The sequence below is a fragment of the Hylobates moloch genome, unplaced genomic scaffold, assembly GCF_009828535.3.
Source record: "Hylobates moloch isolate HMO894 unplaced genomic scaffold, HMol_V3 SCAFFOLD_2, whole genome shotgun sequence".
NCBI lineage: Eukaryota > Metazoa > Chordata > Mammalia > Primates > Hylobatidae > Hylobates > Hylobates moloch.
The window spans coordinates 45,098,177-45,112,165 of record NW_026652277.1 but is presented as its reverse complement, the minus strand read 5'-3'; the positions used below and the strand labels follow the sequence as shown (position 1 = coordinate 45,112,165).

General features: G+C 39.1%; 1 protein-coding gene across 1 annotated transcript in view; it reads right to left on the bottom strand.

Annotated features, from left to right (window-relative positions):
• The window catches only part of SPARCL1 (SPARC like 1), a 56,482-nt gene that overhangs the window by 19,422 nt on the left and 23,071 nt on the right, over window positions 1-13,989 (bottom strand). The window contains exons 2-4 of the mRNA XM_032144000.2: window positions 7,062-7,126; window positions 2,482-2,628; window positions 1,087-2,100 (exon numbers count right to left, since the gene is read on the bottom strand). Of these exons, the coding sequence (XP_031999891.1) occupies window positions 1,087-2,100; window positions 2,482-2,628; window positions 7,062-7,115 (1,215 nt within the window). The 5' untranslated portion in view covers window positions 7,116-7,126. The remainder of the gene's footprint in view (window positions 1-1,086; window positions 2,101-2,481; window positions 2,629-7,061; window positions 7,127-13,989) is intronic.

Genomic DNA, 13,989 nt, shown 5'->3' with positions numbered 1-13,989 from the left:
CAGGACCCATTTCTATCTTTATCAATGAGATTTAGTGCGGTATCTCTGGGGATTACTCAATAAGACTTGGAGTCCCCTCTTTGGATTTGAGAAAACACTAGAAATATAGTATTGTCTTGTGATTTTGTAGTTAAGCCAGAGTTACATTGGAAATCTCTTTGAATTTGTTGGTAAAGCTTTCATACCAGGCTTTTAAGGTATAAGAAAACTCCTACGTTACAGTAGCAGCAGAGTTCTCAGTAATTGAAGTTACCATTGACCTTGTGTACCAAAATCTGTGCCAAGTCCTGCTGGTGGGTGGCTGCCAGGATTTTGAATGAAAGCTCCAAATATGCTTCCTCCCTGCCCCGATCTTGCTGTAGTTTCCAGATTGTCATTTTGGTATGTGTTTGCTTAATAAAGTAGGACATTAATCTTTATAACTAATTCAACAAACATTGTTGGCTCTTTTGTTATGTCAGAGACATTTTGTTGGACACTGGTGATTCAACTCAAAGACAATATGGCATCTGCTTTCAAGGCATTAGAGCAGCAGCTGTCAGTGTCTCCTATCCTTCAGATCTGTCATAATTTATCATTCCAGCTAGTTCCAGGGACTTTCAGTGGCCAATATCTGCATTTCTGTGCCTGAAAAATCATGGAAATTGACCTGGCTCACTCAAGGGACAGACTGGAAATGCTGGGAAATTAATACCCCCCAGCAATCCTCAGCCAAAAGAAGTACCCCAGCTCCTTCAGTCGCCAAATGGAATAATTCTGAGAAGATGTCTTTCCATGGCTTCAATGATGTTCCTTTTATTATCTTCCTTTCCTTCTTGTGTTACTTCTGCACTCCTCTATGTCTGTTCCCTGTGCTTCTCAAATAAACAACACTCAGATCCAAGATCTGCATTGACGGGAACCCAAATAAAACAGGCATTCTCAGCCTAATGATAGAGATGGACCTAAAAAGAAATAACTGTAATGTATTTTAGTAATGTACTAGTAGACATCCATACAGGACACTGTGAGAGCACAGAGAAAGGTCATGAGTGTTTATTGATAATGCTGGCTTTATTGGACAAGGACCATTTAAAATAATCTTACCTCTTGGTGCTCTCCAGGCTCACTGGTATCTATATTTTCATTTTCATGTGCTTTTTCTCTTTGCTCCTCAATTTTGAGGTGATAGGCAATGGATTGTGCTCTCTCGGCCTCCAGAAAGGCCTGGCTTGGGATGAAGTAGTCATCACTTGCACTGTGCCTGGGGCCATCATCGCCATCATCGCCATCATCACCGCCATCATCATCAGCTCCATGATTTCTGGGCGTGGTGTTACCATCATCAGTAGGTTCCATGAGCAGAGCCTCAGAAACAGTCTTTTCATCTATCTCTTTGTGGTTGCTGATAGCTTCCAGGCCAGTTTTACCCTCTTGACTCTGCCATTCAGTTTCTTGAATGTGCTTATTGACGTTCGACGCATTTTCCTCTTCCATTTCTGCATTGGAGTTATCTTCTTGTTCTTGGTTACCCTGATCAAATTCATCCTCTTGCATCTTGCTTACTTGAGTTGGTTGATCAGACTCTTCCAAAATATCATCGGATTGGGTATTGTCTTCCTCCTGCTTGCTGTTAGCATGATCCCTGGGCAATTCTGTCTTTCTTTCTTGGTTATCATTGTGGGTATCAACTTCACCTGGCTCTTTTTCTTCTTCCTCTTCTCCATTGGAAATATTTGGATCCTGCTCTTGGTTTCCTTGATCCCTTAGGCCTTGGCTATGTTTATTGCTCCTGTTCAGCTGATGATGTGAATAATTTCTAGGTTGTTCTTGGTTTTCCTCTCTCTTTGTGATACTTTCTTGTTGGTTAGAATCTATGAAGGAACTAACACCAGGAGCCAAAAAATCAGTGTTCTCTGAGAGTTTTTTCTCCTGAGGCTCACTCATATCTTCTTTGATGTCCAATGTACCTTCAGTTGGTGCATACTCCAAATTCACTCTTAAGTCACCATCACTGTCCTCTTGATCCTTCAATCCCAGCTCTTGGCTAGAACTCTTGCCCTGTTCTGCTGACTGTTCATGGCTTTCCTCTTTTGACTTTAGTACTGATGATTTTTCAGCCTTAAAAGAAAAAAAGTTCATTCTTCAAACAAATGATAATGTAACCATATTTATGCCTAAGGTAACGTTTAATATTCATTATTCTTGTTCTTCACACACTATCACGTACACATGTTTATAATATTCCTCACACTCTGTAGCCACAGGTTTAAACTGAATTTGGATTTTATAAAATGAAACAAGTATACAGCAGCTCAGCCCAAGTAGTAAAACTCATTAATCCTCATGATTCTTCTAGTGATTGGAGGCAGTTGAGGTGATCATCATGCTTAAAAAAAATTAAACTGAGACATAAATAACATAATCTCTTTTACCATGCTTTGAAACTAAGACCTTTGGAGAATTAAAAAATTATATTAATATAAATGATGTTACTTTTACCTTATGGTGGGAATGGTCTTCTGTGGATACTGCTGTTTCTTTTTCATTTTCTTCATCTTCAGCCCTCAAACTGGGGATTGCAGTGTTGTCAGGTGCTACCGTTTCAGCAGTTGGTTTGGAATGATCAGATAATAATCTTGCATTTGTCTGAAAAAATTAAAAACTAGTTTTTGTTATTCATGTCTGGATGCTAATTTACAAATTTGCTAGTTACTCTTGTTGTCATCATTATTAGTAGCAATATACTTCATTTATACCAACAATTTAAAAATATTCTCTAGAGTTTTTCAGGATATAAGCAAATGCCTAGAACAGAATGTTAAGTGGAAGCAGAATCTCAATTGTGTTTAAGAAAAAGTTATTTATGCAGAGACTGGGTGAAAATAAAGCAAAATGCATTTAAATAGTGGTAGCTTTGAGTTTTGAAATTATTTTCTGTGTTTTTTAAACTTTTGCAAAGCATTTGTACTTTACAATTTTGGAAAGTGTTGTTTAGCAGAAAGTTGAAGTCAAATAAAATTAACCATAGTGTATAGTATTGTACATTTGCCTAATTTAAGTACTCACTGATAATTAGCAGAAAAATTTATAAACTTTTTATCAATATTTATTTGATTTCTTAACGCCATTGGCCTTAACGTTGATCAGGAAATCTTAATAAAAAACAATTTAAGGGTTGGGCGCGGTGGCTCACGCCTGTAATCCCAGGTCTTTGGGAGGCCGAGGTGATCCGCCCACCTCGGGCGGATCACCTGAGGTCAAGGGCAGGAGTTCAAGACCAGCCTGGACAACATGGTGAAACCCCGTCTCTACTAAAAATACAAAAAATTAGCTGGGCGTGGTGGTGGGTGCCTGTAATTGCAGCTACTCGGGAGGCTGAGGCAGGAGAATCGCTTGAACCCTGGAGGCGGAGGTTGCAGTGAGCTGAGATTGTGCCATTGCACTCCAGCCTGGTCAACAAGAGTAAAACTCCATCTCAAAAAAAAAAAAAAATTAGAATTAACTCAGACTGTGTGAGACAGGGCACTAAGCCTAAGTAGAAAAGGGCATGTCTGGAGTATTAATTTCTATTAGAGGGATGGTCCTATTTCTAGCAAGATTGGAGACTTGGATAAAGAGCTGGGCAGTGATGCATGATGGGGAAGTTGAACAACTGAAGTTGGAGGTAAGAGGGCCCCATTCAAGTCTTGCCTCTGCTATTTACTTTCTATCTGTGGTTTGACAGATCGTTAATATATTTTTATTAATTAAAAAATATCAATAAAATTAATTAATTATATTAACTTATTAATTAATTAACTCCAGCCTCTTGCCCAGGGTGGAGTTCGGTGGTGTAGTCTCAGCTCACTGCAACCTCTGCCTCCCAGGCTCAAGCCACCCTTCCACTTCAGCCTCCCCAGTAGCTGGGACTACAGGCACCACCATGCCTGGGTAATTTTTGTATTTTTTGTAGAGATGGAATTTCACTATGGTGCCCAGTCTGGCCTCAAACTTCTGAACTCAAGCAATCTTCCTGTCTTGGCCTCCCAAAGTGCTGGGATTACAGGCGTGAGCCACCACGACCGGCCAAGGTCATTAATTTCTACCCTGCCATCTCTCAAGGTGGCAAGAAATATCAAGTGAGCAGAAATATCAAAATAAAGTTATGTATAAAAAATATGTTATAAATTTTAAGGAGTTGCCCAACTGAAAATTACTATTGCTAATACTAATGTCACATGGTGTTAATAATATAAACTGCCCAGTATCTGAGGCAGATATTCACCGTGGATCTTTGTTAGAGAGATACTCTGGACACTCAGATGGCATATCCAGGTATAAGTATGAAACTGAGATTCTATTTGGATTAACTTATTTTTATTCCATTAGCAGGTCCTGTAGTGCTGACTGTGTAATATAAAGAAAACCATGGAGTACAGGGTTTATTGTTTATTTTTAAATTTTTTTTGAGACAGAGTCTTGCTCTGTTGCCCAGGCTGAAGTACAGTGGCGTGATCTCGGCTCACTGTAACCTCCACCTGCTGGGTTCAAGCAATTCTCATGCCTCAGCCTCCTGAGTAGCTGGGATTGCAGGTGCCTGCTACCATGCCCTGCTAATTTTTGTATTTATTTATGTTTTTAGTAGAGACAGGATTTCACCATGTTGGCCAGGCTGGTCTCGAACTCCTGGCCTCAAGTGATCTGCCCACCTCAGCCTCCCAAAATGCTGGGATTACAAATGTGAGCCATGGCTTCTGGCCAAAGTACAGGATTCATATTAGGTTTGGTTTGCTCTTTTGCTTCTTATCTCCTTTTCACCTAAGATGGGTAATGAATTTGAAAAAGTTTATAAAGAAGCCTTAAAGAAGGGGGAAAAGGAGAAAGAATGGTGGCCACTTTGGTAAGCTGCCAACAGGGGACATCATAGAAGGCAATGAATGGGGGAGATTTTAGGCTTATTAGTGGAGAAGTGGTCACTCTCCCTCCCCCTCCACCCGCCTGCTGCCCAAGCAGGAAGAAATGCACACAAAAAATGGCAGCTCTTTTACTTTCAGAAATATTCTGTAATTGAAATTATGTTTATCATTATGGACATATTTCTATTTATTTAACATGCCCTCTGGAAATCTATTTGGAATCTCCCAACTACACAGAATCCATTTACATCTGGAGAATTCAGGCAGGCAGGGAAAATGATACAAAGTTTTAATAGGTCAGTTCTATGAGAGGATACTTAGCTTTCTAGCAGTTTGGCTAGGTTTACATGCTATCAAATTGTCCCAGAAAGGAAACATCTGGAATGTGTCTAAATGCAAGTGTGTCATTCAAACATTTGGTTCAAACACTTTTTTTGTTTTTTGAGACAGAGTCTTGCTCTGTCACCCAGGCTGGAGTGCTGTGTGCGATCTTGGCTCAATGCAGCCTCGACTCCCCTGGCTTAAGGGATCCTCCCTCCTGTGCCTCCCGAGTAGCTGGGACTACAGGCACATGCCATGGCACCTGGCTAATTTTTTATTTATTTTTTTTGTAGAGGCGAGGCCTCACTGTGTTACCCAGGCTGGTCTTGAACTCCTGGGCTCAAGTGATCCTCTAGCCTTGACCTCCCAAAGTGCTGGGATTACAGGTAGGAGCCACTGTGCCTGGCCCAAAGACACTTTTTGATGTTTATTTACGTAACGGCAACAGCCACAAGGACAAAGGACATTTTCCGGAGAAAACAATGGTTTTGTGGGAACTCCTTTCAGTGTTGAACGCTAACTTGTCCCGCTTTTGTAATTTCAATGTGTAATGTACAATTTCAGCTAGAGTAGCTCCATACTACTCAAGCATGATTCCTGATGGTGGGTATAAACTCTGTCTTCCAAGAACAGCTTGGTCTGGGTGCCATGGAGTTTGTTTTTGCTGACACATTTGTCAACCAGAAGCTAGCCAACAACTTATCCAAAAAGCGAGGACAGAATTTTAGACCTAGAGAACAAGGGAGGAAAGGGACAATTGAGAAATTGTTTTTTCTATTTAAAAGAGGCTGATTCCTCCATTTGGTGAAAAAGAAAAAAAAATGGCACGAATCCTTTGGTTTAATGAAGGATTACATGAATCATTTGTGGAACATCTCCGGTGGTCATCGATGCTATAGTGTCATTTGTTTTTTAACTTTCGGTTTGTTTTGAGGCCACTGACACGGTTTCAAATGATCTGATTTGTGTACAGCTGCTTTATTGCTGTGCAAATGGGGCCAATATATCTGACCATGAAGAAGAGAATATTCTAGTCCTGCCTACTTTCAGCATACTTGCTTGGACAGCCTCCCAAGGATGAGTTAGGAGCTGATTTATGATTACCATATCGTTTCCTGCCTAACCCATTGGTTTCTATTTTCATTATAGACTCAAAATTTCTCAGCCAGCATCTATTTGATATTGAAGAAAATGCTGCTGGAGACTGTGGATATGCACCCTAAGTATTTTTTTTTTCAGATGGAGTCTCGCTGTGTTGCCCAGGCTGGAGTGCAGTGGAGTGATCTCATCTCACTGCAACCTCTGCCTCCTGGGTTCAATTGATTCTCCTTGCCTCAGCCTCCCGAGTAGCTGGGATTACAGGTGCCCGCCACCATGCCCGGCTAATTTTTGTGTTTTTTAGTAGAGACGGGGTTTTGCCATGTTGGCCAGGCTGGTCTTGAGCTCCTGACCTCAGGTGATCTGCCCATCTCAGCTTCCCAAAGTGCTGGGATTACAGGCGTGAGCCACCGCACCTGGCCTAAAATCTTGGGTTTATAATGACAATGTGATGAGCTTCCCTGGGAGAATTTATTTCTTCCTGTCTCTTGTGTATTTGGGCTGATTCTATGGCTAATAAACTGATAGCCCAAACTTTCTGCAGCATATTTATTGCATCCTATAGAAACTGATAGTTCTAAAATTTTTTTAAGTACCTTATCTTGAGTTTTCCAGTTATTTGTTTATTACTTGGACAATAAAGAATATAATTAAAATAAAAAGAGAATTTCAAACCATTATATAAGAACATTTTCTTTTAAATGGAGGATTTCTACATTAAATGTCAGGAGAAAGAGATGTAATAACAGAAGAAAGGAAATTTACCGGGATTGCAGCTGCAGTTCCCAAGATACATAGGAAAAAAAGCCCAGTCTTCATGCTTTCCAGATCTGTGAACCAAGAAGATAATTATCAGTCGCAGGGAAAAGTTTCCTCATGAAAAACTGAAAGATAATCTTAGCAAATACTGAGGTTGATATTGTCCTTGGCATATAAAAGTGATTTCTATCTTTGTGGATTAATATGTCTGAAAAGACAGATTGATAGCAGTTCTTAACTCAGTTGTGTACCTGTGAAAATTACTCCCCGATTTTTTGGTCCAGCCATGTTCGGCAGAACCTATCTCTGTTTATGACAGTACTTCTTCAAGTAAAGACTCTGTGCAGATCTCAGGTCTTAAGATCTATGAGTATTCATAATGAAAAAAAAGTAATGAAATGAAGTAACACGGTATGTCAAGTTTGAGTAAAAACACACTGCCTGTTTAGTGGTAAAGAAACACGTTCATTCAGTGAAGATTTTTAGTCAAACAACACTGCACTGCCACAGAGTCATAGACCTAGAGGGTATTAATGTTCATCTAATTTAGAGGTCTTTACTGGCAATCTGTGAGTTGGGGGTGGCCTGAAGATAGGTTTGGTCTGGTAGGCACTGTGCATTTTAAACCAGTATTTTAAATTCCAGAGGTTTCATGTCAAAATCCAAATTTCCAGTTTCTCTTGAACCATCTGACCTCTTAGCAACAACAGGCCTTCATGACAGCAGTTGGCTGCATCTGAGTTGAGACTGTCCTCTGTAAGGGATGCTGGCATTTGTGCTTGATCTGTCTCACTTTTGGTATTTGCCTTTCATTTGAGTTTAGTTAGTTCCAAACGAACTCTTTAAGTTTAGAAATGCGACAAGTGAGGCTCAGAGAGGTTAAGTAAGTTGTCTCCAGATGAACTCTGGGTCTAAGGCTTTTCCCACACCCAGTTATATTATCGTGGTTCTTGAAAGTAGTGGGCAGCCTACATTTTTTTGCAGGGTATCCCTAAGTCTGGTAGTCTGATCTCTAACTGGGATTAGGGCTACAGTTTTTAGTATTTAATAGAGGTTTTATGGATCACCCAGAAATACTAAATGACTCCTTTAAATTATTTTTTGCAAACATAAACACATCCACAGAGTTTTAAATAAGACTTTGAGGTTTATAAAGAAACTGAGCAGTTTCTTCTGCTACTTATCCCAATATTTCTAAATAATATGCTTAAATGGATATTTTAAAATATATTAAATATTACTCTAGGGATTTAATATTGGAACAACTATCACTTCACACACACGCACGCATGCACGCACATACGCGCACACACACACACTTCTCTTCCTCCTTTCTCTTCCTAAAATAATTTTACCATAATTCTTGTTTAAATTTTTATTTCACATTCACGACAATGTAAATATTCTTCACAGCTGAACCAAGTAGTAATTTCATGTGTTGAACCACACTGACATTTCTTTTCTTGAACGATATTTTGGTTTTGTTTTGATTTAGAAACTGCCTTCCTTTTGAAGCCTTTTACATACTTTTTTGTGCACCCATCACTTATTCTTCCTGAATTTTCCAACAAAATTTAAAATTTCCTCTTAATATAACAACAATAACAACAACAGAGCGACATCAACAACCCCCTAAGGAAATCCCTCATGTCCATTTCCCCCCTTGGAAGTGGCACTCCCAGAGCCTCGCAGTTCTTGCTTCCTTTGGACTGGTGTATCCCTGGCTGCTGTGCAGCTTTTCTCCCGGGGTCCATACCTGGGGTCACCACACCCTGGTAATCCCCTTTGTCTTTTTTCTTCTGTGTGATTTCTTTCTTCCTAAGTCCCATATAGTTTTCTTTCTTAGTTTTCTCCCTCATTTTCATGAAGCACATAGTCCATAAGTTTCTTGAGAAACCATACACAGGAGACAGACTTTTTAAGGTATTGCATATTAGAAAAATATCTGTATTTTACCCTTTATTTGATACATAGTTTGAATAGATATAGAATTCTAGATTGGAATTTTTTTTAAAGCATTGGTCTATTTTCTTATAATTTCCAGTGTTGCTAGTAAGAACTCCGATGTGAGTTTTTCCCCAGTGTTTTTATGAACACAGTATTTTTTTCTTCTTTATGGATGCTTTTATGTTTTTACATTTGGCCCTAGTCTTCTGAAATATTACCATCTCTGCCTTAGTTCGGATACTTTTACATTTACTTTAGGAACTCATTAGGCCCTTTGAATTTAGAAATTTATATATTTCAGTTCTGGGGAGCATTTTATGTGTTAGTTCCTTAATGATTTTTGCCCTTCTATTTTTTGTCTTTTCTTTCTGGAATTTATATTAGTTAATTATCAGAATTCTGGGGTTGATTCTCTGATTTGCCAATCATTTTTGCTCTTCTCTTCAACAGTGTGTCTATCATCCTGGGAAACTTTCTCAATTTTACCTTACATCTCTCCTACTGATTTTTTTTTTTTCCCTAGAGATAGGGTTTCGCCATGATACCCAGGCTGGTATCAAACTCCTGAGCTCAAAGTGATCTGCCCACCTCAGCCCCCTAAAGTGCTAGGACTACAGGGATGAGCCACTGTGCCTGTCCTCTGTTATGGATTAAAAAAAATTATACTCTTATACTTCATTTTCTTTTTTAATTTTATTTTTAAATTGACAAATAATAATTATACATATTCATGGGGTACATAGTGATGTTTCACTACATATAATGTATAGTGATCAGATAAGGATAATTTGCGTATCCGTCACCTCAAACAGTTATTATTTCTTTGTATTGGGAACAGTGTCTTCTTTCTAGCTATTTGAAATATATAATATCCTATAGTGGTATAGAGCACTAGAACTTATTATTCCTATTAGCTATAGTTTTATGTCCTTTAACAAATAGCTCCCTATTCCTTTCTTCTCCTCACCCTTCCCAGCCTCAAGTATACTCTGTTCTACCTCTTACTTCTATGAGATCAACTTTTTTCGCTTCCATATGAGTGAGAATATGCTTATATACTGTTAATTTTTTATTTCCCGAAGGCTTCTTTTTAATATTGTCCTGTTCTTTATTAGTATGACATATATTCTTGTCTCCTTGAGGATATTAATCAAATATTTTGAAAATTTCCTCTGCACTCTGCATTTTCTGTTTCCTTCTTGTTCCTTTTATTTTCCCGGTTAGTTTGTTTTGATCTTTGTTTTTCATGTTGAAGGCTTTTCTCTAATGTCTGATGTATTTGGCTGTCCATTAATACTTAGCAGTGAGTCACTAGAAAGCCAATTAGAACTTTATTGACAGGGCTTGGAGGGCTTCCAAAGAACAGTTCTATGGAGCACTGGAGGGCTTCCAAGGAGCAGTAACCTGACAGTCTTGATGGGGCACCCCAAATGTCATTGTCAGATATTATAGGGAGATTTTCTTTTCTCTAGAGGAGAAATTCATACCTCTTACCTTGGGAAGCAAATATAAACCTGGTTGCTAGCATTCTGTGAAATGAGTGAAGAGACTGGAGTTCTCTCAGTGTGCACACTGATTTTTAACTTAGTCCCTAGGTTTCTGTATGGCTCCACCTCCCACCTGACATTGTGCTTACCCCAAGTGCAGAGCCAGAGGATAAGCTTTTTCCTGTTTGTGTTGAAACATGGAAGTCCCCTGGCTGTGCAGGCAGGAGGAAGGATCTTGAATCTAAGAGTTAATCTGATAGGCTTTCAACCAATACTTCAGATTTCAGCTTCTATCCTCACCCTGCCTTCCAAATCACCTGGTGCCTCCAATTCTGGAAAGTTGCATGGGTTCTTCAGTGTGAATGGCTTCCTTCTTTGTCTATGGCATCCTTCTCTGCAGACTTTTAGGTTTAAGCTTTCCCTGTCCTAAGTCAGTCTTCCATCTTCTAAAGATGTGTTGACACTTGTCTTCTTTGTCTCCTCTTCTTTTATCTTAGTCACTGTGAGTCTATATTATTACTATTCTTTTCCTGTCATTATTCTGGAATTTTAGCAGGGAGTGGCAACATATGTATATGTTTCATCTCCATTTAACAACAGATGACTTCCATTTCATATTTTCTTCGTATTTTCCTCCATCATTATCATCATCATTTTTAGTGTGACACATAGGAATTCCTATGAGTCTTTGGTTCTAACTCAGCAAATGAAGTTTTTTTTCTCCTTTTTTTTTTTTTTTTTTTTTTTTAGACAGAGTCTTGCTCTGTTGCCCAGGCTGGAGTGCAATGGCGCAATCTTGGTTCACTATAACCTCTGCCTCCTAGGCTCAAGTGATTCTCCTTTCTCATGCCTCAGCCTCCCAAGTAGCTGGAATAACAGGCATGTGCCACTATGCCTGGCTAATTTTTGTATTTTTAGTAGAGACAGGGGTTTCACCCTGTTGCTCAGGCTGGTCTCGAACTCCTGGCCTCAAGTGATCCATGTGCCTCGGCCTCTCAAAGTAGCAGCAAATGAAGTTTTTATTGAAGAAAACAGGGCTATAGCATAGACTTCCTCATCATGTTAGGAACAAGAACACATTTTTACCTATCTCACTATTCAAATCACACAGAGTGGGCCACCTGGACCAGGGAACAGTGAGTTGGAAGAATGGAGAGTAAAGCTGCACATAGAAAGTGATTTGGTATTTTGTGTGTGTGTGTGTGTGTGTGTGTGTGTGTGTGGTGGGGGTGGGAGGGTTGAATCAGGGGTGTGGGGAGAAACTTAAATCATTTATAACCTTACTAGTCTAGACTAATCAATTCCCAGTTTTAATGAAAATGACATGTACTTGGAGACTCAAGTATAATTCTTCTAAGTGATCCTTCTGAAAATGACTACATATAACAAGGAGAAATTTAGAATATTAACAATGGAATGCATGTTTACTTTATTTAGAGTGAGTAATGGCATATAAAATATACTTGACATTTCTATTGCCATAGTGCTTTGGGTTTACCAAATAAATTTACAAATGAGATATTACCTTATTTGATCTTTACAACAACCCCAGGATGTGGCAGATGAAGAACAGGCCTAGAAAGCCTACAGTGTGACATGCTGGAGGTTACTGAGCCCTGTAGAAGGGGAGCTGGGATTGAAGCTAGATTTCCAGGTGCCTACTCCAGCTTTTTTCTAGCTATTTTGCAAATTCTCCATTTTACCTCTTACACAAAGGTGTAAGGAAGGGGGACAAAAACTAAAAAAAAATCCCAGAGCAAACAAAAAACCCACCATTGTGACAAATTGAGATTTCACCTTGAGTTTGAGTTTTTAAACAAAAAGTTCCAAACATTTTAAGGAGTAAGATGGTACGTGCTTGGCAAAATGCACTTCTTTGTGTTGAAGGAAAAGGCTTATCTTAGAAGGTTGGTTGGATTACTTGATATTGAAAGTTTCTTTCAATAAAACATCTTATGGCCTAAACAAGGCAAAAAGCATAGGAATTCAATTTTCCATGAAAGAAAAATGTATTTAAGTAAAAACATGGAGCAACCTCCCCCCGCTGCCCCAAACCTCTAATACATTGAAAAATACCTTACAACGAGAAAAGCATTAAACTGTCAGGAGAGCTGGATTCTGGCTCCAGCAGTGTCCCTGACTGCCAGGAGACCTTGGGAAAGTCACTTGCCGTTTCTTAGATACAGTTTTCTCAAGTGATGAACAATGAAGAGTGAGACCTAGATGATCCTCTAGCCCTAATATTTTAGGGTTCTAAAATTGAAAATAATTCCATTAATTGTATGAACCTTAAATTGCTCCGATCTTTTCCCCTTAAACTACTAAACCCACTAAAATATATTCCATGATTTTTATTGTATTAAAATAAAATATTTTATATATAGTAATTCATGCTTAAAGTAAGTATGTGGACTCTATTAGCGAAGATAATTTAAAACATTCTATCCTCTTAGTGAATGCTAATTGTAAAGAATCATTGAAAAATGCATTTTCTTTCCTCTATATTTTAAATTCAATGTTTACTTATTTATTCATTTATTCCACAAATATTTATTAGATTTATGGAACTATAGTCACTTGTATTTTATTTTATTTATTTATTTTTATTTTTGAGACAGGGTCTTGCTCTGTTGCTCAGGCTGGAGTGTAATTGCAATCATAGCTCACTGCAGCCTCCAACTCTTGGGCTCAGGTGATTCTCCTGCCTCAGGCTCTCAAGTAGCTGGGGATATAGGTGCACACGACTAAGCCCAGCTAATTGTCTGTTGTTGTTTTTTTTTTTTGTAGAGATGGGGTCTTGCCATGTTGCCCAGGCTGGTCTCAAACTTCCGGCTTCAAGCATTCCTCCTACCTCAGCCTCCCAAAGTGCTGGGATTACAGGGATGAGCCACTGTGCGTAGCCTTGTATTTTAGATCAGTATGTTATTACTAGTCTACTGGTTTTGAAAACTATAGAAATACAAAATAGTATGATTTAGTGCAGGGTTTCTTTATCTTGGCACTGTTAAACATTTTGGCTTGATGATTCTTTGTTGCAGGGGGCTGTCCTGTGCATTGTAGGATGCTTAGCAGCATTCCTGGCCTCTGCCCATTAGATGTCAGTAGCGAGCCCCCATCCCCCACCACCTAGGGACAACCAAATATGTCTCCAGACATTGCCAAATGTTCCATGGGGGCAAAATCGCCCTGATTGAGGACCACTGGTTTAGCGGAAGCAGACCGGTGCTTTCAGATTAGAGAGACATGCATTTGAACTCTGGAGCAACATTTGCCATCTGTATGATCTTTGGCAAGGTACTTAGCCCTCTAAGCCTCAGCTTCTCCATCTAAAAATGGGGATAACATCTGTGATGGTTAATTTTATATGTCAAGTTGACTAGACCATGGTATGCCCAGATATCTACTTAGACATTATTCCTGGGTGTGTCTCTGAGGGTGTGTTCTGAAGAAATTAACATTTGAATTAGTAGACAGAATAAAGCAGATTGCTCTACCCAATG